The sequence below is a fragment of the Lygodium microphyllum genome, chromosome 7 (genome assembly GCF_053477565.2).
Source record: "Lygodium microphyllum isolate KBCC chromosome 7, Lygodium_microphyllum_v1.1.10, whole genome shotgun sequence".
Lineage (NCBI taxonomy): Eukaryota > Viridiplantae > Streptophyta > Polypodiopsida > Schizaeales > Lygodiaceae > Lygodium > Lygodium microphyllum.
The window spans coordinates 10360838-10381645 of NC_141141.1; the positions used below are offsets into that span (position 1 = coordinate 10360838).

The 20808-nt window shown below is 39.3% G+C and overlaps 1 protein-coding gene across 1 annotated transcript; it reads left to right on the plus strand.

Annotated features, from left to right (window-relative positions):
- Window positions 1-18980: 18980 nt before the first annotated feature.
- On the plus strand, window positions 18981-20586 carry LOC148033175 (glycine-rich RNA-binding protein 4, mitochondrial-like). Its single transcript, XM_087681047.1, has 4 exons — window positions 18981-19408; window positions 19842-19910; window positions 19997-20103; window positions 20189-20586. Exons 1-4 carry the CDS (start codon window positions 19261-19263, stop codon window positions 20381-20383), a joined length of 519 nt encoding a protein of 172 aa, XP_087537173.1. The 5' UTR covers window positions 18981-19260; the 3' UTR covers window positions 20384-20586.
- Window positions 20587-20808: the final 222 nt, after the last annotated feature.

Genomic DNA, 20808 nt, shown 5'->3' on the forward strand with positions numbered 1-20808 from the left:
TTAGTTTCTGTGACCTTGAATGGTCTAGGAAAGGATTATGCACAGTTCCGGACATCCATTTCTGTCCGTGAAAGATTTCCTGATTTTGAGGAGTTGATTGCTCTTCTAATTTCTGAGGAGCAGAGAAATGGTGGTGCATCTTCTTCAGGAGGAACTTCAAAAGAAACTGACTTCTACTCAAATGCTGGAAGAGGTAGAGGCAGAGGTAGAGGAGGCCGATTTGGAGGCCGTGGTAGAAATCAGAATATGCAGCAAACTCAAGAAAACCAGTCCTATGGAGGAGGACGTGGTAACTCTAGAGGCAGGGGGAGCCAAAGAGGTCGTGGTGGATGGCAAAGAGGCCAAAATGCAAACAGCAATGTTGAATACTACTACTGTGGTAAAATGGGTCATATGGCTAAAGACTGCTATAAAAAGCAAAATGACATCATGAATGGAAAATTGCAACAAGGGAATTATGCATCTTCTAGTAGACAGGGTGATGACAGAAATGAGCATTTGTTTATGGTGCAGCACATGAACAATTCTGTGACAAGTGCGGAACAAAGCAACGAAGTGTGGTATGTTGACTCATGTGCGTCAAACCACATGACAGGTCATGCAGAATGGATGCAGGATGCAAGGAAAATGGAAAAACTAGGATGCCTGTATTTGCTGTTGATTGCGAACATCAGGAAGAACTGGTTCTTCTTCATTTCCTACAACAAATTCCCAATATCCTTTTCCCATAAGGAAATTCTTCATTCTAAACTTCCATGCTTGGAAGTTGTTCTTGTCAAGCTTTTCAGTGATAATCTGTGAAAGAGAATCAGACGCCATTACAGAATACTGCAAAAAATTCTGTCACTGCAAAAAACACAGCTTCAGCCTCACAAGGGAAAATCTGCAAAACTGACGAAAGTGGTACTTGACCACACAGTCACTTCCTAGTGACGATTTTGCATCAACAGGCAACAAGGATGATTCTGTAACTCCCAATGTCTCTGCACACAGGCATACGATGCAATTTCTGTGGTAACTTTTCACCGACCTGTAGAACAGTGGTCGCACAGCAAAAACAGGACCTTTTCCTGAGTGTGTGCGGAAAACTTCCGCCTCCAAAACAGGCCCCGAAATGGCCTCAAATTAAAAAAACAGGGCAACCAAGGGCTAAAGCCCTTACCCACAACATATACTGTCCTCCTGCTACATCGCAAAGGGCGTCTCAATCTGAGACAATGCACTCAGGCACTTTCTGGCTGTGCTACTTGCAGAGACTTGCTCCCAAACTCGAAAAACGAAAGCAACACTATTCCTCTTACCAGAACACCGCGAACTTGGTTTGCTTTCTTGAGCTACCATGAACCAGGCTCTGATACCATGCCAAGATTGTGGGAGAGAAGGAAGGAGTCTCACTTGTAGCTTTCTTGCTTGCACAATGGGGGAATACACACAAAAGGTGGAGGCTGAAAACAGTTTTCCTCTTCTTAGTTGTATAAGCAAAAAAGAACTCAAGTACAGAGAAATAGAAGAACCCTATATATAGGTCTCAAACCAAACTCAACTAACTAAGGTAGCATACTAACTGAGCCACGAACTAGAGTAGATAAGGATAGCTATCATCTAGCTATTATTCATGGGCGGTGTACCAACCGCATCTGCAACTACCAAGTCGGTGACATAAATGCACAACGGTCACCCTGGCATATCACGAGTGGAGCTCGATATCTCAACAGGTAGATCATTTTCGAGAGGCTGTGGTATGGGACGTGCTGGCGATAACCAGCAAAACAGGTTCAATCAGCAATTTGGTGAAATGCAGGTTTTAGGAGGCCGAGGAAACTTTAGAGACAGGGGGAGCTCTAGAGGAAGAGGTGGATGGCAAAATAGAGGTTCTGGAAATTCTTCTATTGTGTTGCCATTATTGTGGCAAAACATGTCATATTTCAGCCAATTGTTATGCTAAGAAGGATGATATTTATAGTGGTAAATTGAGGAAAGGAAACAATGAAGATAAAAATGAGCGTATGTTTGTTATGCAGCATATAATGAATGCAATTACAGAAAGGGGGACACATGATGATGTATGGTATGTCGATTCAGGTGCATCTAATCATATGACTAGTCATGTTGAATGGTTTGGAGAGATGCAGGACTTACAAAATCCAGGTTATGTGCAGACGGGTGATGATTCATGCCACCCAATTTCACACATTGGAAAGGTTCCCTTGTCCTTGCATGATGGCCAGACAAAGAGTCTAACATATGTATTGATTTAAAATAGACATGATGGATAATATTCTACATGACTTTATTTCTTCACATGGTCATATTGGAGCAGGACATGGCATATAATTTGGGTTTGCTACACTTGGAAGATATCTTGCACCAACATGGGCCAAGCTTGACAAAGAATGCCTAAAATAGATAGATCATTCAAGCAATCCTTTGATCTAAGAATGTTGACATTTTGTGTCAACCGAATGTTGCATGAGCATGTTCGATGAAATCCACTTTGAATGAATGTCAAAGAAGGGAATACTTTGAATGCTCTTGATGTTCTTAATACTTCGTTTAAAATTATTATTTTTGGATGGTCTAGATGGATCAAGAAAAACATATTTGTACAATTTCTTGCTCACAAAATTGAGGAGAGGGAAAAGTCATGTGGGAAATAGGGTCCTCAGGTCTAACTACATTATTGTTGCCCAAGGGACATACTACTCATTCAAGATTTAAGATTTCCCTTGATTTAAAGAACACTTTGTCTTGCAACATTTCTTTGCAGTGTTAACTAGCAGAGTTGTTGCAAGTCAGATGTCTTATTATTTGGGACGAGGCACCAATGATGCATTGGTATAATTTTGAGATTTGATGAGGCTCTTATGGTTCTACAGGAGGGGGGACCTATCCTGATCAATCAGCTTTATCAAGAAAGACTACTATATTTGGGTCAGTGGGTAGATGATGAGATTGCAAATCAATTGATTGGTATTATGATGTGAATGGAGAGGACAAAAGCAAGGATATGTACTTGTATGTAAATTCACCTAGTGGAGTTGTGTTAGCAAGAATATCAGTCTCTATGATGCTATGCTTCTAGCACATATGACCATAATAGTAAAAATTAAACTCAAGCCCACAAAGAAATAAAAAAGTAACATGGTTTTCTCATTTATTTTTATTATCATATATTAATGACGATTTGTTCTTATGTCAAATTTGACCCTAAAGATCTAGCAATCACTACGTAGCATCAAAGCTTATCATTACTTGTTGGGCATTGGTCAAAAGTTGAGGGGTATAATGGAATATGATATTCCTTTTAGAGGAAAGGTAATTCTCTTTGATGGAGATTTTCATCAAATTCTTCCAATGGTTCCAAAGGGGTTCATGAAGAGATAGTCAAGCCTTTCTCCTCTATGGAATCATATGCACATTTTGCAATTGAACTAAAACTTTCAAGTGTCCATGCAAGATGTCAACAATGGGAATCATGATTTCATTGAATGGCTTCAACTTAGAAATGGTGGCAATTATTTGGATCATAGTAATCGTGTTGCTATTCAAACACATATGGTTTTGCAAGATGCCAACATGGATGATCTCATATTACATGTTTACATGGACATGCATTCTATGAGTGATTGTGCATTTTCAAAGGTCGTGCTATCTTAGCCTCTAAAAACAAAGATGTTGATGCATTGAAATTTGTTGCCCTATGACAAATGTAAGGGGATTCTCGTATGTATTCTAGTGCTAATTCTATTGCTAGAATGGATACAAATAAATTCATTTACTTGAGTGAATATTTCAACTCCATTAATTTGGGTGGTGGTTTTCATCCACATTGTTTAGTGTTTTTAAAAAAATGGTGCCAATGATAGTTTTCAAAAATTTGAATCTTGATATGGGCCTTTTCTATGGAATGAGATTGATATGTAGACAATTCCATAAAAAGGCCTTGCATACTAAAATTATTATTGGGACAAAAAGGCAAAACCTTTTTCTAGAATAACAATACCAAGGCCGAACTTAGCGTAAGTGGCAATATCATCCAATAATCCTCTCGGATTACTCTTCCCCTTGGGATCTAGCCCAAGATGAGTTTTAACAATAGTTTTTTTTTTAAATTATGTAGGTCCTTATCTAGCAATAATTTACCAGATTCAAAATTCTTAGATATTTTATTATGAAAAGTATTTTAATAATTCCATCTCAAGACTTTTCAAGGGATTAGCATTTGTTCTTTTATCAATCAAAGGTTCCATCAGTTTAATATAAATTGAATTCAAAAATTTTAACTACTTAAATATTTCTTTATTATAAAAATATTAGTCCCTGAATTTGATTCTTGGAAAAATCCTATTTTGATGCAGTAAAATCATAAATTCTTTCAAGCAATGCAATATCATCCTTGCATCCTATTCATAGTACATCTCTTGTAACCCCACATTAATCCTTGGAATTTGCAATTAAGAATTTTCTCTAGGATTTTCTGTGTAGGAGATTTAAAAAAAATTCCTACTCTTATGAAGAGAGGCAGTGCTCAAAGCTTGGCCCAAACAATCACCAAGGGCAGTTTAAAGGATAGAACCAAGCTGCCAGGGGCAAAGTTGCTAGAGTAACCCTGAAAGAAACCAGTGATGATAAATATCCTACAATGGAAACTAACATGGAAAGAATAAGAGTACATGCCAGTCTCAATAAGAAGAGTCCAAATCACCAATTCTCAATCATCCAAACACCAGCAAATTATCAAGGTAAAACCTTTCAAATTTTAATTGACTATGAAAGTACCCACTCTTTCATATCACCAAGATGTGTAAAAAAGCTAGGCATAAACACTATTCGTGCACCTAGATTGTTTGTGGAGTTAGCAAATGGTAAATAAGTTCTTTCAACACAACAAACTAGTAAGGTAGAATTTAGTTTGGGTGGCAATTCTTCCAAAATGAGATTCTGAATTATGAACCTCAGGGCTTATGAATGCCTGCTAGGTATGGATTGATTAATTCCAAATAACAACCATATCCATTGTGGAAAGGGTCAAATTACATTTCAAAACTTAGAAGGAGAACGAGTGACCACTCAAGGAGAAGGATCAACCATCTTGGTTATGCAAATGTTTTTCTAAAAGACCTGACAGAGCTTCCACAAATAAGAGAGATAGATCACGAGATCCAACTCATTCCAAGTGCTGCTCTCGTAGCCAAGCAACCCTACTGGATACCAAATCCTATAGCCATTGTGTTAAAAGAACAACTCAAACAACTATTAGACCAAGGATACATCCGGCTAAGTAATTCACCATGGGGAGCCGCGATATTATTTCAAAAAAAGAAAGATGGAACACTCCACCTTTGCATTGGTTATTGTGGATTGAACCAAGTGATAGTAAAAAATAAATATCCAATCCCTAGGATAGACAAGTTGCTTGATCGACTCCAAAGAGCAAATATATTTTCAAAGATTGACCTCAGATTAGGCTAGTATCAAATAAGAATCAAGGAGGAAGACGTCCCTAAGACGGCCTTTAACACAAGGTATGGTCATAATGAATTTATTGTGATGTCATTCAAATTAACAAATGCTCTTGCCACCTTCAATAGGTTGATGCAAGACATTTTCAGACCCTATCTTGACAATTTCATCCTTGTCTTCTTCAATGATATCTTAACATATTCCAAGAAGGAAGAAGACCATGAACCACATCTATGAATAGTTCTTGAAACAATGAGAACCCACAAGTTGTATCCTAAAAAGAAGAAATGTGCTTTCTTCAAAAAGCAAGTTGAATATCTAGGGTTCATAGCATCAATAGATGGTATTTCAGTGGATCCAACTAAGGTCAAAGACGTACAAGGTTGGCCACCCCCAACAATGGTCAAAGAAGTATGAAGCTTTCTAGGGCTAACAGGTTGGTATAGAGTCTTCATTAAAGACTATGCCTCGATCACTACACCTATCACTGACCTACTCAAGAAGCGGGTCTCCATTATATAGACATCCACCGAACAATCTAGCTTTGAAAAGCTTAAGCATAGTTTGGTAATCGCCCCTATTTTAAGACTACCTTACCTAAGCAAGGTGTTCGAAGTCATAACTGATGCAAGCTCTCTTACATTGGGATGCATGCCTATGCAAGAAAGACATCCGATAGCCTATGCTTTGAGGAAATTAAAGATCCAAGAAAGGAACTATGCCATGCATGATCTAGAATTACTTGCTGTAATTCATGCCTTCAAATTATGAAGACTTTTTTTTTGTGTCATGAAATAAAGATGTGTAATGAATTTGGGACAGGAGATAATCAAAGAAGTTGTTTTTATACATCAAACCTAAAGTGGTAGGTAATTAGGTAACTAAAAATACTCTATCGAGGGAAGCGGGTGGATGGATCCTCGACAGGTCCAGGTCTCGGTTAGCTGAGAGCTTTTCTCAAAGGAAAAGACTACGTTCATAGATAGGTAAACGAATGACCACTAGATATTAGAAAAACTTGACTTGCAATGTTTTAGGGGGGTGGAATGAGATTTTGCCTTATGGTCGCAGAAGGGTTGACGTGCCGTACGCCCCTTCGTCTCCCATTCTCTTTGAACCAAGTGCAATACAAGTCCACTTTAGTTTAAGTTATCCTATAAGAAACATGAACTAAAATTACTGACACTAGTTGACCGATAGGTGACTTGACTAATATTAGAAACCTAAAACTTGGGATGATCCTTGTGGGAATGGCCGGAACTTCCCCTGCAAGGCAAACTCAAGCAAGCCTATATAGCAAATTTCGAGGTATTCCACGGAGTCCTAGATGGTGTTGTCTAGGATATCTCTTGATGGGCTACTAAGAACATGCCAACAAGGAAGCGTCTCCGACAGGCATGTCACACTTTTAGTCACATGAGGTCTGGTGATTCCATAAAGGTTTTGCTACAAAATAGATGTGCAAACTCTTGTACTACCACGAATATTGTGTGCTTAGAATTGTTGTAGAAAGCAAGATGACTTTGTCTTTTGCCTTGGTGTTTCGATCCAAATAGATTTCAATTGGCATCTTTTTAAAAAAATGATGGGAAAATGTGTTGATAATAGTCATGATATGTCATATGTTGATAATGATTGATTTTTGCTTCTTGACTAACCTTCTGCATGTGGCAATGGAACATGGCCAACCCTTTGTCCCTGATATGCATGTTGCAACATCAAAACCAATGCTTTACAACATCTTTGCATTTAATGAAGATGCATGATATCTAAGATGATGGGAGAAAAACCTCTCGACAACACTTGCTTGCTTGGTGTTATTCAGTTGGGTGTGCATTGCTTGGCATTTTCTATGCATTCCCAGAATGTTCTAACGATGGTCAAAGCTAAAATCAACTTCTTGATGTGACGCTAAGGTGTTTTTTTTGAAGATATGTTCATACATTTTATGTTCTCATGTTTTTTAGGTCAAAGCCTTCCATAGAGGTGGAAGATGGACTGACACACCTACAACCAATAAATGAGGCAAGCTAGAAGCATATCCTTGCATCCCCAAGCACCAATGAGCTATGGATATGATGAGTAGTCCTTTTTTACCTTGGAGTCTTTGTAAAATTGAGGAAAAAGTAGTCAAAATGGATGGCCATGTTGGCCATAGCATTGAGTCTTTCTCAAAGTAAATATGAATGCAAACTATATACCTTCAAGATGTGTTGCGAGAGATAAGGAGTGGACATCTTGGCTTGCACAATATTGTTGGTGAGTTGCTTTCTGAATTGAAGGTGTAGTAGAGGGAGCACATGAAACAAGGAATTGGTACATGCTATGTTGAAGGGAGAATATCATGGTTCTAGCGGAATGGTGATTTTCCAAACACATTAGCCTCAAGGGAATTTATTGAGCAAGTGTGGCTTTACAAAAGGAACTAGTGTCATTAAAAATGGATATTGCTAGATTAAATGGATTCTTGACATAGATGAGTCGGCATCTCTAATCTAAATACTAATGAAACTTTTTCAATTGGAATGCCATTTGATTGCCCTTTGTAACCCTCTTAATATTGAAGTTGAGAAGGAACTTTGGCCTTTGTGTATGTAAATATTATTAACACAAATGGGTTGGCATCTACATTTCACTTGAGCAATTATATAGAATTAGCATATGTGTTTGTAATTTCAAAAATGTTCCACAAATCATTTCATAGAGATAATATTTTCAATTCTGCAATAATATTTGTGTTCTGTGTGTATATGCAATTTCAATCTTTCTCCTAAAAATTGACTTTCATTGCTTGATTTTGCACTACTTAATGTGTTCAAAATCTCTCTTTTTTTCATTGGCTTCTTCAGATGTCTACCACTATCTACACATATTACTCTGCATCAAAAACTCAACTATGCTTCTTCCAAGAAGAATTCACTTCTTTGTTGTTAGTTCCCATTATGTGCAAGAGCCTTGCTCATGTTGTTGAGCATCTTCCTGTGCTCCCATACTTGGATTCAAGTAGTCCAATATTTTTTAGATATCCAACATGTGGCTTATGTTTGATGTTTTTATGTATTTTCCCCTTTGGGAGCATTCATAATTCCAAGAAGACATTTTTCACGCAACTTGCAGTGTTGGGAGCATCATGAGTTCATGGATCTTTCATGGTTGGTAAGCGTGCATCAATTACAACTTGGCATGACTATGCTCAATGGAATAGAGATTTGCACACTAACTTCTAATTGAGGCGTTAAAACTATAAACTATATTTGCTTCTAGGTGTCCTTTGGTGCGATTTTGCTCCTAATAAGTGAACTTTGTGTTCTTTTCAAGTAAAAGGAAGTTTAGAATGACCAATAATCACATCAATTCATATAAAAGAAGCATGCAGGCATCTCTAGTGCACAATGTCATAGATGCTCCAATGCTCTCCAATAATGAACGTTTGTGAAAAAGAACTTTTTTGAATGGTTGTCTTTTCTTTGTACATTTATTGTGCTTCTTTGTTGAAGCTTTGCAAGAGCTTGCTTATGCTTGTTTAAAGAGTAGAGAGAGAGAAAGGGAAAGACTCCATATCCATGAGCCTTCAGGCTCTCAAGCTCATTCCTTCATTTCCACACACTGAACTGAAAAGTACACACACTACAAGATAAAGTGACCTAGTGTAAATGTAGACTAGACCGACTAACTCTAGTCAGGTCACTGATTGACTACTAACCCGACTTATTTAATGTAGTCACATGTAGACAGCTGTACACACTAGCTGTCATAGATGTCGGTCATAGATGAAGACACACTGATGGTGAGCTTGATTTCTAACACTCCCCCTCAAGCTCAAAAACAAAACTCAAATAATCTGCATCACTCCAAGTAGCTGTCTAAAGTGAATGAACTTATCTTTACCAAGTGATTTGGTAAAGATGTCTGCTACCTGGTCTTCAGTCTTCACATGCTCCAAGTCAATCTGATCTGCTAAAACCATTTCCCTGATGAAATGGTAGTGAACCTCAATGTGTTTTGATCTTGCATGATAAACAGGATTGCTTGCTAACATAACACTGCTCAAATTGTCACAGTACAGCTTGACTTTGCTGTCCAAGTGTACTCCCAAGTCATTCAGTAACTTCTGTAACCACTTAGCTTCACAGGCCACTAAGGCCGCACCACGATACTCTGCTTCCGTACTGGACAATGCAACTGTAGGCTATTTCTTACTCTGCCAACAACTGATCATGCTACTACCCAATCCAAATGCATAGGCACTGGTTGACCTCCTGTCATATGTGCAACCAGCCCAGTCAGCATCAGTGTACCCCATCAAGTCAAGGGTTTTCCCATATGCATAAAATAGCCCATGATCTCTGGTACCCTTTACATATCTCAGAATTCTTCTGACTGCATCCAAGTGTGGTTTGCGAGGCTTCTACATGAACTGACTGATTAGCCCCACAGCATAACTCAAGTCAGGTCTAGTGATCGTGAGATAGATCAAGCTGCCTACCATCTGTTTGTACATAGTAACATTCTCAATCTCTGTCCCAACATCAATCTGCAGCTTGACATTCTACTCCAAAGGCGTATCCATAGGCTTGCAATCAGCCATACCATATTTCTGTAACATGTCATGAGCATACTGCTTCTGTAGCAGCCATATGCCTTGAGGTGTAGAAACAACCTCAATCCCCAAAAAGTATTTCAGCTCTCCAAGGTCCTTGACCTTAAATTCAGCCTGTAAACACGTCTTTATTTCAGCAATCCCATTTTCATCATCTCCTGTAATGATTAAGTCATCAACATAGACAACTAGGAAAACATAGCCACTATCTGTCTTCTTCGCAAACAAACTATGATCAACATCTCCCAATCGGAAACCATGTTGCTGTAAATAACTGCTGATGCGAGCATTCCATGCTCTGGGTGCCTGTTTCAGCCCATATAATGCCTTTTTCAGCCGACATACATGTGCTGGAAATTCTGGATGTACATAGCCTTCAGGCTATTCCATGTAAACCTCTTCCTGTAATTCTCCATTGAGAAATGCATTCTTTACATCCATCTGCCATAGTTTCCAGCCTCTAGCTTCTGCCAAAGCAATCACAGTTCTAACTGTAGCCATCTTTGCTACAGGGCTGAAAGTCTCCTCATAATCAAGACCATACTGTTGCGCATACCCTTTTGCAACCAGCCTGGCCTTATATCTTTCCAATGATCCATCTGATTTACATTTTACCTTATACACCCACTTGCATCCAATAGGTGTTTTGCCCTTAGGCAACTGTACCAAATCCCATGTACAATTTTTAGCCAAAGCTGAATATTCCTCATCCATAGCAGCACGCCAATTCTCATCTGAAACTATCTCATCAAACTTACTTGGTTCTCTAAAACCTGTTACTTTCGTCATATAAGCATAATGACGGGCTGAATATCCAGTGTAAGTATACCTGTCAACAGGTCGTCTGACCCTCTCTGATCTCCTGAGTTGTGGCTCACTGTGAGCTTGCCTCTCATGAGGCGGCACATAACGGCTCTGTCTAGCACCTGGCGTCATAACAGACGGAATCCCCAATTCACTATCTAAGCTGCCACTGCTAGATGAATCATAACCTGCAGTGAGTGGACCTGTTACATCTTCAAAAACCTTTTCTTTTCCCTTATCTGTTCTCCCCCTCACTGACATATCCGTGTCAGTGGATGCAGTAGTGCGACTCCGTAATCGTCCTGTCCAAGGACTCACTGTAGATGATACATCACCTGTCTAACCAGTCATGGAAGTACTCTCTGCAGGAGTGTTTTCAGCATGACTCATACTGGGTGAGCCATCAGCAAGCACTGCAATAGGATTCCCATACCAAGATGCTAACTCATCAAATACCACATCTCTGCTTATGAGTGTCTCATGCGTAGAAGGTACATAAAACTTATAAGCTTTCCGTTCCTGTGCATATCCAATAAACACACTTTTCACTGCCTTAGGATCCAATTTCTTCCTCTTCTCATCCAGTATATGCACATATGCAATGCTGCCAAATACCTTCAAGTGTGAAATATCAGGTTTATGACCATACAGCCGTTCATACGGAGTGACATCATGAATCCCTGCTGTAGGGGTTCGATTCAGCACATATACAACAGTCACCACTACTTCAGCCCAATAACCATTTGGCAGACATTTTTCATTCAGCATAGCTCTAGCTGACTCCATCAAAACCCTGTTTTTCCTCTCTGCAACACCGTTTTGCTGCGGTGTATAACTGCATGTGAGCTGTCTTCTGATCCCATGTTTAGCAAGATACCTGTCAAAGTAGTTTGAGACATATTCACCTCCTCCATCTGATCTCAAACATGATATGTAACAGCCCAATTCATTTTCAACATGTTTCTTGAAGTCTTTGAATGCATCAAACACATCATCCTTATGTTTCAAGATATAAAGCCAAGTGTACCTGCTGAAATCATCAATAAATGAGACATAATATCGTGCACCGCCAAAGGAAGCATTATGTGAAGGACCCCAGACATTAGAGTGTACCAACTGTAAAGGCCTAGTGCTGTTTTTTACATGTCTCATGAAAGGAAACCGTGCCTGCTTCCCAAACTGACATGCAGGGCATACATGACCAAAATCATTATACTTGAATTTAGGTAATCCAAGTACTACTTCTTTCTGTTGCATAGATTTCAGCTTTTGTACATTGACATGTCCGATTCTCTTGTGCCAGATCTCTACATCTCTGATGGCACTCTCATCATGAGCAAACATAGCTGCTTTAAGTTCAAGAATGGTCGCTTCCAAAGTAAACATCCTGCCATCCCTTCTGCCCTTGGCAATTAGCTTGCAGCCATTTCCATACTCCTCAATGAAACATCCATCCTTGTTAAACCTCACTTGCAGATTCTGTTCTGCCATTTGACCCACAGACAACAAATTCTTTGTTATGGTCGGTACATGTAAGACATCATGCAGGCCTTTCTTCTTGCCATCAGGCATCAATGGAACAATCCCTTTATGCTTTATGTCATGTTGGGTATCATCCCCAGTACATACATGACCATGTGTACCTGCAACCATCTCATCAAACCACTCTCCATGCGGGGTCATGTGGTTTGACGCTCCAGAGTCAGTGTACCATCTGTCATCTCTATCATATCTCGATGCATTTTTAGATACATGCTGCATGGCAAAGAGTCTATCAACTGACTCATCATGAGCACCACTGGAAGATGCATAGTGCCCATGCTGTCTGCCCTTTGCCTTCATATCTCCTTGCTTCTTGTAACAATCCTTTGCAATATGCCCATACCGGCCACAATAATTGCAGTCCTTGTCCCTGTTGGACTGATCAGACAACTGCCATGAACCAGAACCACCACCTCTACCTCGGGGTGATCTCCCCCTGCCTCTAAACCCACCAGATCCACGCTGGCCTTGTGTATTTGCACCATGCCAATTACTCTGCTGCTACTACTGTCCATAAGTATTACGAGTGTCACCACGACCTCGAAATGAACCACGACCTCTAGATCCTTTGCCACGCTGGCTAGAGTACAACACAGTGTCTCTACTCTGAGATGCACTAGAACCTATATTCAAACCAAGTTTGACTTCCTCATGCAGCAACAAAGCAACTAGCTCTTCCCAGCTAGGGGGCTCTTCTCTGACAGAAATGAAAGTGTCAAAAGCTTTGTACTCTTTGCCTAAGCCATTCAAAGCAACAGCAATCATATCATCTTCTGATACACTTGAGCCAATAGTAGCAAGTTGATCAGCTATGGTCTTAATCTCTGTGGTATACGTTTGGATGCTCTCGCCATTCCTAGACATGTTGTTGAACTGCTGTTTCAACTGGATCTTTCTTGCATGTGTCATGGTTCCATAATTTTTCATCAGTATGTCCCAAGCATCCTTCGGAGTCTCACATCCAGTGATTTGAATTACCATAGCATCAGATATACATAAGGAAAACCAATGCAGCACCTTGCATGCTCTTTCATTCCATAGCCTGTAGGCTCTTTTCTGTTCATTTGTTGGATTGTGTGCATGCAACTCAGGAGCAACTTCATCTCCTGTACATAAATCCCAATAACCTCTGCCAACCAGAAAGTTTTTCATTCTGAATTTCCATAATGTAAAGTTCTTATTATCCAACTTCTCTCCAACTATCTGAGTGATATTGTCAGTCCCATGTGCATTAGCCATGATGCAATAGACTGTCTATCAAGTGCCTGACTCCCTGCAGTCCAATAAGTATGACTGACTAAGTTCAGTCCGTAACAGTTTATGACAGTTTTCTGCACTAAATTGCAGAAAAAAACCAGGGTATTTCAGGCCACTGACACCCCAAAACAACCCTCAAACAAGTGGTCTCAACTATAGATATAACTGTCAATACATAAGCTATGTGTTTGCTTCAGCTTAAGCTTATGTAACCTCACTGCCAGGGTACATACATGCAGTCTGAAAACTGTAAACTGTGAGTAACCAGTAGCAATTTCAAGTCCAAAACTGAGTGTGTCAACAAATTCAGTTTCAAGTTGCAGTCAACCAGAATTCAGCATACCAAGCTCCAAGCAGCTCCAAAATGTCTTTTGACCATGCCATACATTTACTTTGTAGTGGCAAGTTTAATACATGAGCATCTGAGTAGGCATAGACAACCTGTCTTCATTGACCAATGGCATAAACCTCATGAGTTGTTTGTAATTAACCAAGACAGTGTAACTGCATTTATTTCAGCTTCAAAATTCAGTTTTCAATGATGCTTCATTGCTTGCTTCAATTCTCCATGCATTCAGCATATACAGGCCAGTTCATATAGATGATGGAACCCCCAAGATGACCTGTATTGCTTCAGTAATGCACAGTACTTGTCATTGACTGTGTATGACAGTTTTTAGCCTGTCATTGATTTTCAGATCTGAGTATTCTGTCATTGACTGTGTATGACAGTTTTCAGCCTGTCATTGACTGTGTATGACAGTTTTCAGCCTGTCATTGATTTTCAGATCTGAGTATTCTGTCATTGACTGTGTATGACAGTTTTCAGCCTGTCATTGATTTTCATCTCTGAGTATTCTGTAATTGACTGTGTATGACAGTTTTCAGCCTGTCATTGATTTTCAGATCTGAGTATTCTGAGCAAAAGATCTCAGCTCCAAGACATTTGATCCAATGTATACATGCTTTGACACATTCTTGTGCTCCAAAGATGCCTTCTGAGTGTAGTACAAGGCTCCTGTGTGTCAGTAATGACTGAATGCATGCTGTCCATTCATGTTTACAGTAGTTCAGAAATGATTACAGGTCTGTGTCTGTCACTCCAGCTCATAACAGAGCTCCCACACAAGCATTTACTTCTTGCACACTTCAAATACCTTCAATAGTGAGCATACATGCTCTATGAACCTTGTCCAGGTGCCCAACTGAAGATTGACAGGTTGCTGTCCACTCAGATCAGCAGACGCAGATTTTCAGATCAAGGGGCGCAGATTTTCAGGCACAAGTTGCTGTCCACTCAGATCAGCAGGCGCAGATTTTCAGATACATGTTGCTGTCCATTCAGATCAGCAGGTGTAGATTTTCAGATACAGGTTGTTGTCCATTCAGATCAGCAGGCGCAGATTTTCAGATACAGGTTGCTGATTTTCAGGAGATAGTCCACGATTTTCAGACACAGGTTGTTGATTTTCAGGAGGCAGTCCACGATTTTCAAAAGGCAGTCCACGCTGATTCCTTCCTTTAACTATGGCTTCATTTGCAAGTGTCCAGCTTCTTCCTCATTCCTTACTTCCATCTCCTTTGCACTGCAAGTTGTCATGCCCATTCTCCCACAGCCTCATGGATGAAGCTCTGATACCATGTTTAAAGAGTAGAGAGAGAGAAAGGGAAAGACTCCATATCCATGAGCCTTCAGGCTCTCAAGCTCATTCCTTCATTTCCACACACTGAACTGAAAAGCACACACACTACAAGATAAAGTGACCTAGTGTAAATGTAGACTAGATTGACTAACTCTAGTCAGGTCACTGACTGACTACTAACCCGACTTATTTAATGTAGTCACATGTAGACAGCTGTACACACTAGCTGTCATAGATGTCGGTCATAGATGAAGACACACTGATGGTGAGCTTGATTTCTAACAATGCTTCCAGTTTTTTGATGCAAAACTGGCTTTCTCTTGCCCTATCCTTCTATATTCATCGGTGAACAAGACTATGGTTGTTTGCAATGTGCTCTTTGCACAAAGTTTTGAAGTAAACATTCGTATTTTGAAGGAGTTCCTTTTTCTTGTTCATTGCTTTCTAATGTAGGTGTTGCAATAATTTGTTTATGCATGTTCATGTTTGCTTGTGCACAATGCGTATCTGATATGTGCTTTTTTTGATTGAAAGTAAATAATGTGTGATAGTATGGTTCATTGCTTTTAGTGGAAAACTAGGTGCTCTACACCTAGATTCTCTTGGAGCTTTTCACTGATATTCTCCTTGTGCTTTGCACTGGGGTTTGAAGCACCGGTATCAATAATAGTTTGGGCACTTTGCATCCTAATGCACATTTCATATGACAAGAGGTTTTCATGAAGAAATCACATCCATTTATCATATTTTTTACACTTTCACACGGCATGTTTTGTTACACATTCAATCTTTCAATTAATTTATCAAATAGATGACTCGTGAACCTTTCTTTAGTAAAAATTTTTAACTATTCATTTTATAAATTTAAAGAAAGAAAAAGCACAAAAAACTATGAGAGGTTCCTTAGGTTTGGATGAAGTTTTGGTGCTTCAAAAAAGAGAGGTTTTGTAAACCTTTTAATAATATATAGAATATATTCATTTTAAAAATCTAAAGAAAAAGAAAGCACAAAAAAAATGAGAGCTTCCTTAGGTTCAGGAGAGGTCTTGGTGTTTCGAAAAAGAGAGGTTTGTAAACCTTTGAATAATATATTGAATAGATTCATTTTAAAAATTTAAAGAAAGAAGAAGCACAAAAAACTATGAGTGCTTCCTCAGGTTGTTCGAGAGAGGTTTTGGTGCTCCGGTAAACCTTTGAACAATATAAATAATAGATTCATTTTAAAAATTTAAAGAAAGAAAAAACACAAAAAACTATGAGAGCTTCCTCAAGTTCGGGAGAAGTTTTGGTGCTTCAGAAAAGAGAGGCTTGGTAAATTTTTGAATAATATACAAAATAGATGACTCATGAACCTTTGTTACTAAAAATTTAAAGCTATTCATTTTGAAAATTTAAAGAAAGAGAAAGCATCTTACTACTATATTATTTTGGTTGTTGTATTGAACCTCAAGAGGGCTTCCCGAACCTACTCCCTTTTCCAAACCTCCCTTTTTCAATTAAAACCCCCTCCCCTACCCTCTCTCTCATGTGTGATCTCTCTTTTTCTCTTCCCCCTCCTCTTTTTAATTAAAAGCCGCTTTCCCCTCCCCCCCTTTCTCTTATTGTAGGGCTTAGGCTCTTTCTCTCTCTCTCTCTCTCTCTCTCTCTCAAATTAAAACCCTATCCCCTGTCTCTCATGTATAATCTCTCCCTTTCTCTTCCCCCTTCCCTTTTTAATTAAATTCCTCCCCCCTCCCCCCTCTCTCTCATGTATAGGGCTTAGGATTCTCTCTCTCTCTCTCTCTCTCTCTCCTCTTCAATTACTACTATATTATTTTGGTTGTAGGTTCGGAAAGCCCCAAACCTCCAAAGGGCTTTCCGAACAACCTACCTCCTTTTCCAAACCTCTCTTTCTTAATTAAAACCCCCTCCCCTCCCCTCTCTCTCATGTGCAATATCTCATTTTCTCTTCCCCCTCCTCTTTTTAATTAAAACCCCATTTCCCCTCCCCCCTTCTCTCTCTCTCTCTCTCTCTCTCTCTTTTATCTCCCTTTTTTAAATTAAAAACCCATTCCCTCTCTCTCACATATAATCTTTCCCTTTCTCTTCCCCCTCCTCTTTTTAATTAAATTCCTTTCCCCTCCCCCCTGTCTCTCATGTATAGGGCCTAGGATTCTCTCTCCCTCTTTCTCACACACACAGTTAAATTAAACTTTTCTTTTAATTAAATATGTTAATTTAATATTTTTTGGACATAGCTTTTCACACACTTTGAGAGGGAGATAGAAGAAGAAGAATGAAAGTGAGAAGAAGAAGAAGAAGAAGAAGAAGAAGAAGAAGAAGAAGATGATGATAATGAAGAGGAAGAAGAAAAAAGAGAAAAAGACGGAGAGAGGGGGAAAGAGGAAAGATAATATTCTTTTTAAAATTAAACTTTGTTGATATAGTTTTTGACTTAGAGAGAGATAGAGAAAAAATATATAATTTGAAAGAGAGAGAAAATAGGGGGAGAGAAAGGGGAAGAGAGAAAAGAGAAAAATAGAGAGAAAAGAGAGCGAGAGAAAAACTTGAAATAGAAAGAGAGAAAAAAAGAAAAATAAGAAGAGAGAGAGAGAGCAAAAAAGAAAAAGAGGAGAGAGGGAAAACATAGAGAAAGAGAATTATAGAGAGAGAAAATATAAAACTTAAGAGAGAGAGAAAAAAATAAAAAAAAAAGAGAGGAGAGAGGGGGAGAAGAAAAGGAGGGGAGAGAGATAGAGAGAAGAAAAGCAGGGAGAGAAAAAGGAGAGAGAGAAAAGAAGAAAAAGAAGAAGAGAGAGAATTTAAACAGAGAGAGAATTATAGAGAGGAAATATGAAATTTAAAAGAAAGAGAAAATAAAAAAATTTAGAGAGAGAGAGAAAGAGAGAGAGAGAGAGAGAGAAAGAAGAAGAAGAAGAATAAGAAGAAGAAGAAGAAGAGAGATGGGGGAAAAGAGAAAAGTCTTTTTTAAATTTAAATATTTTTTGAGAGGGGGAAGGGAGAGAGGAGAGAGAGGGGAAGAGAGAGAGAGAGAAAATATAAAATTTAAAAGAGAGTGAGGTAGAGAAGAAAAAAAGGAAAATTAGAAAAAATGAGAGGAGAAGAAAAGGGGGTGGAGAGAGAGAGAATAAAATGAGAGGGAGAGAGAGGAGAAGAGAGAAAATATGAACATAAAGAGAGAATTATATGTAAGAAAAAAATAAAATATACATACTTTAAGAGAGACTATGGGGGGAAAAGAGAAAGAGAGAGAAGGAACATGGGGAGAGAATTATAGAGGAAATATAAAATTAAGAGAGAGAGAGAGAGAGAGAGAGAGAGAGAGAGAGAGAGAGAGAAAGAGAGAGAGAGGGTGAAGAAAAAAATTAAAAATAGAGAGGGAAAAGAGGAGAGAGAAAGAAGAGAAATGGATTGTTGAGTGAAGTTGTGCACGGCAACTTTGCTTGCCGCTTCGGGGCATGGAATGCTAGTATTAGGTTCGAGATAGGTTTTGGTGCTTCGCAAAAAAAAGCTTTGGTAAACATTTGAATAATATATAAAATAGATTATGCAAAAAAGGCGAGATGTAGCCTTGCAACCTCTCCAAAGTGCAGCAGCGGGCTTGTGCTTAGGTTTTAACTGCTCCTAAAAAAGGCTTAAACTGGGGTTTTAGGAGGATCCACGGTTTTCCCATGGACGGACAAGATCTTCTTTCAGATACTTGTTCAGAAAGGCATAGCTTGCTTAAGTTTCTCGTAAATGCATACTCGCGATGGCTGCCTCAGGGCTGCAATACGGCCGGCTCTCCCATGGCCTGAAAGGGCAGGCCCTTTGCCCCCGCCTCTGATACACGAAGGATCAAGAGCAGCAGAAACCCTAGGTGTCAGTTGAAACCCTAGGGAACCTTCGGCAACGTGTCGAACTCTAGAAAAGAACAAGAAGATACGATAGAGAAAGCTCTTGCCTGTGGCCATGGCTTTTGTTGCCAGGTGTTCTCGGGTATGGCGCTCCACCCTGGCTGGTCTGTGTAGAGAGCGGCTCGCTTCTTCATCCAGCCTTTTCAGCAGCAGCGGAGTTCGTTTCATGTCTTCGGGGCCTTCAACGAAGCTCTTTGTTGGAGGTACTGTGTTCTTTCCAAATTTCTGGCATTTTCTGAAGCATGATCATTCTTTTCTCCATGATTTGTAACTGGCTTTGCATCTTCTAAGTTCTGTTTTGGCATAAGTTTCATATATTACTTGCATACTTTTCTCCAGAAAGGTTTAACCAGATTAACCTGGCATGCTTACACGATGTAATAAAGCATCAGGAATTGCATTTACTCCATATTATGTAACATGACCTATCTTGGCACACAGTGTGGCAAAACAATAGGAATCATGCAGGACGCCTAATGAGAAATATTTGATGCCATTGGTCGGATCCTCTACTAGGGAAGATTAAGCAGAATCTGACATGACTAGTCTTAGTATGCAATGTGTTGATATCGCAATAAGAATTGCACGCTTTGTCAGAAATGCTTACAGTTGCCACCAAATATTTCAATATGCCAGGGCTTTCATTCGGAACAGACGACAGTACCCTGAGTGATGCCTTTTCAAGCTTTGGAGATGTAATTGAAGGTGGGCCTCATGGTGGTTCTTATCTGTAGCAAGTGTGTCCCTCTTTATACATCTTTACATTTTCTCAGAAGATGTGCTTTCTGCAGCTAAAATTGTAATGGACAGAGAGACAGGAAGGTCCAAAGGGTTTGGATTTGTCGTCTTTAAATCAGCAGAGCAAGCCCAGAGTGCTATGGAAACTATGAACGGAAGAGTACTATTCTGAGCTCTACAATACTGCTGTAGTACTAACTGTGCCTTCTTGGATAATTACCCTTTTAATTATTTTCGATGTGCAGGACCTGAATGGAAGAACATTGCGAGTGAATTTTGCAATTGAAAAACCGTTTCCTGAACGCGGATTCGGAGGAGGAGGTGGAGGCTATGGTGGTGGAGGTTATGGGGGCGGTGGTGGCAGTAGAGGAGGTTATGGTGGCTCTTTTGGCAACGATGACCTAGATGACTTCGATGATACTTCTTACAGCAGAAGATAGAATGACCTTTAACATAGATGGTACCACGGCCGTGACACGATCAATGTACATTGAAGGCTCAATTAGACCTAGATCCGCAGGAGAAGTGAAGTTCAAATGAATAGCGTTGAAAACATGAAAAGCTTTGTGGTGCTATGTAAAGCTTTGTTCTATCTTGTGTAAGTTCTTACAAGGGCTAAGTATAGTGATTTATTTTGCAATAAGCAGAAGCTCGATTGTCTTGTAAGGATAAATCATGTGGGTTTCATTTAAGATCGCTTGAAGAAGCTTTTTGAGTTGTGGGAAGTTTTCATTTCTTGTTTGAAGGTTAGGTATCCCTCTAGAGGCTTCTTACGTACATACCGAGCATGCATTGCATGCTAGATTTCTCTTGTTTCGAGATTTCAAAATTTTAATAATCCAATCACATAAAAGTGTCTTGGATA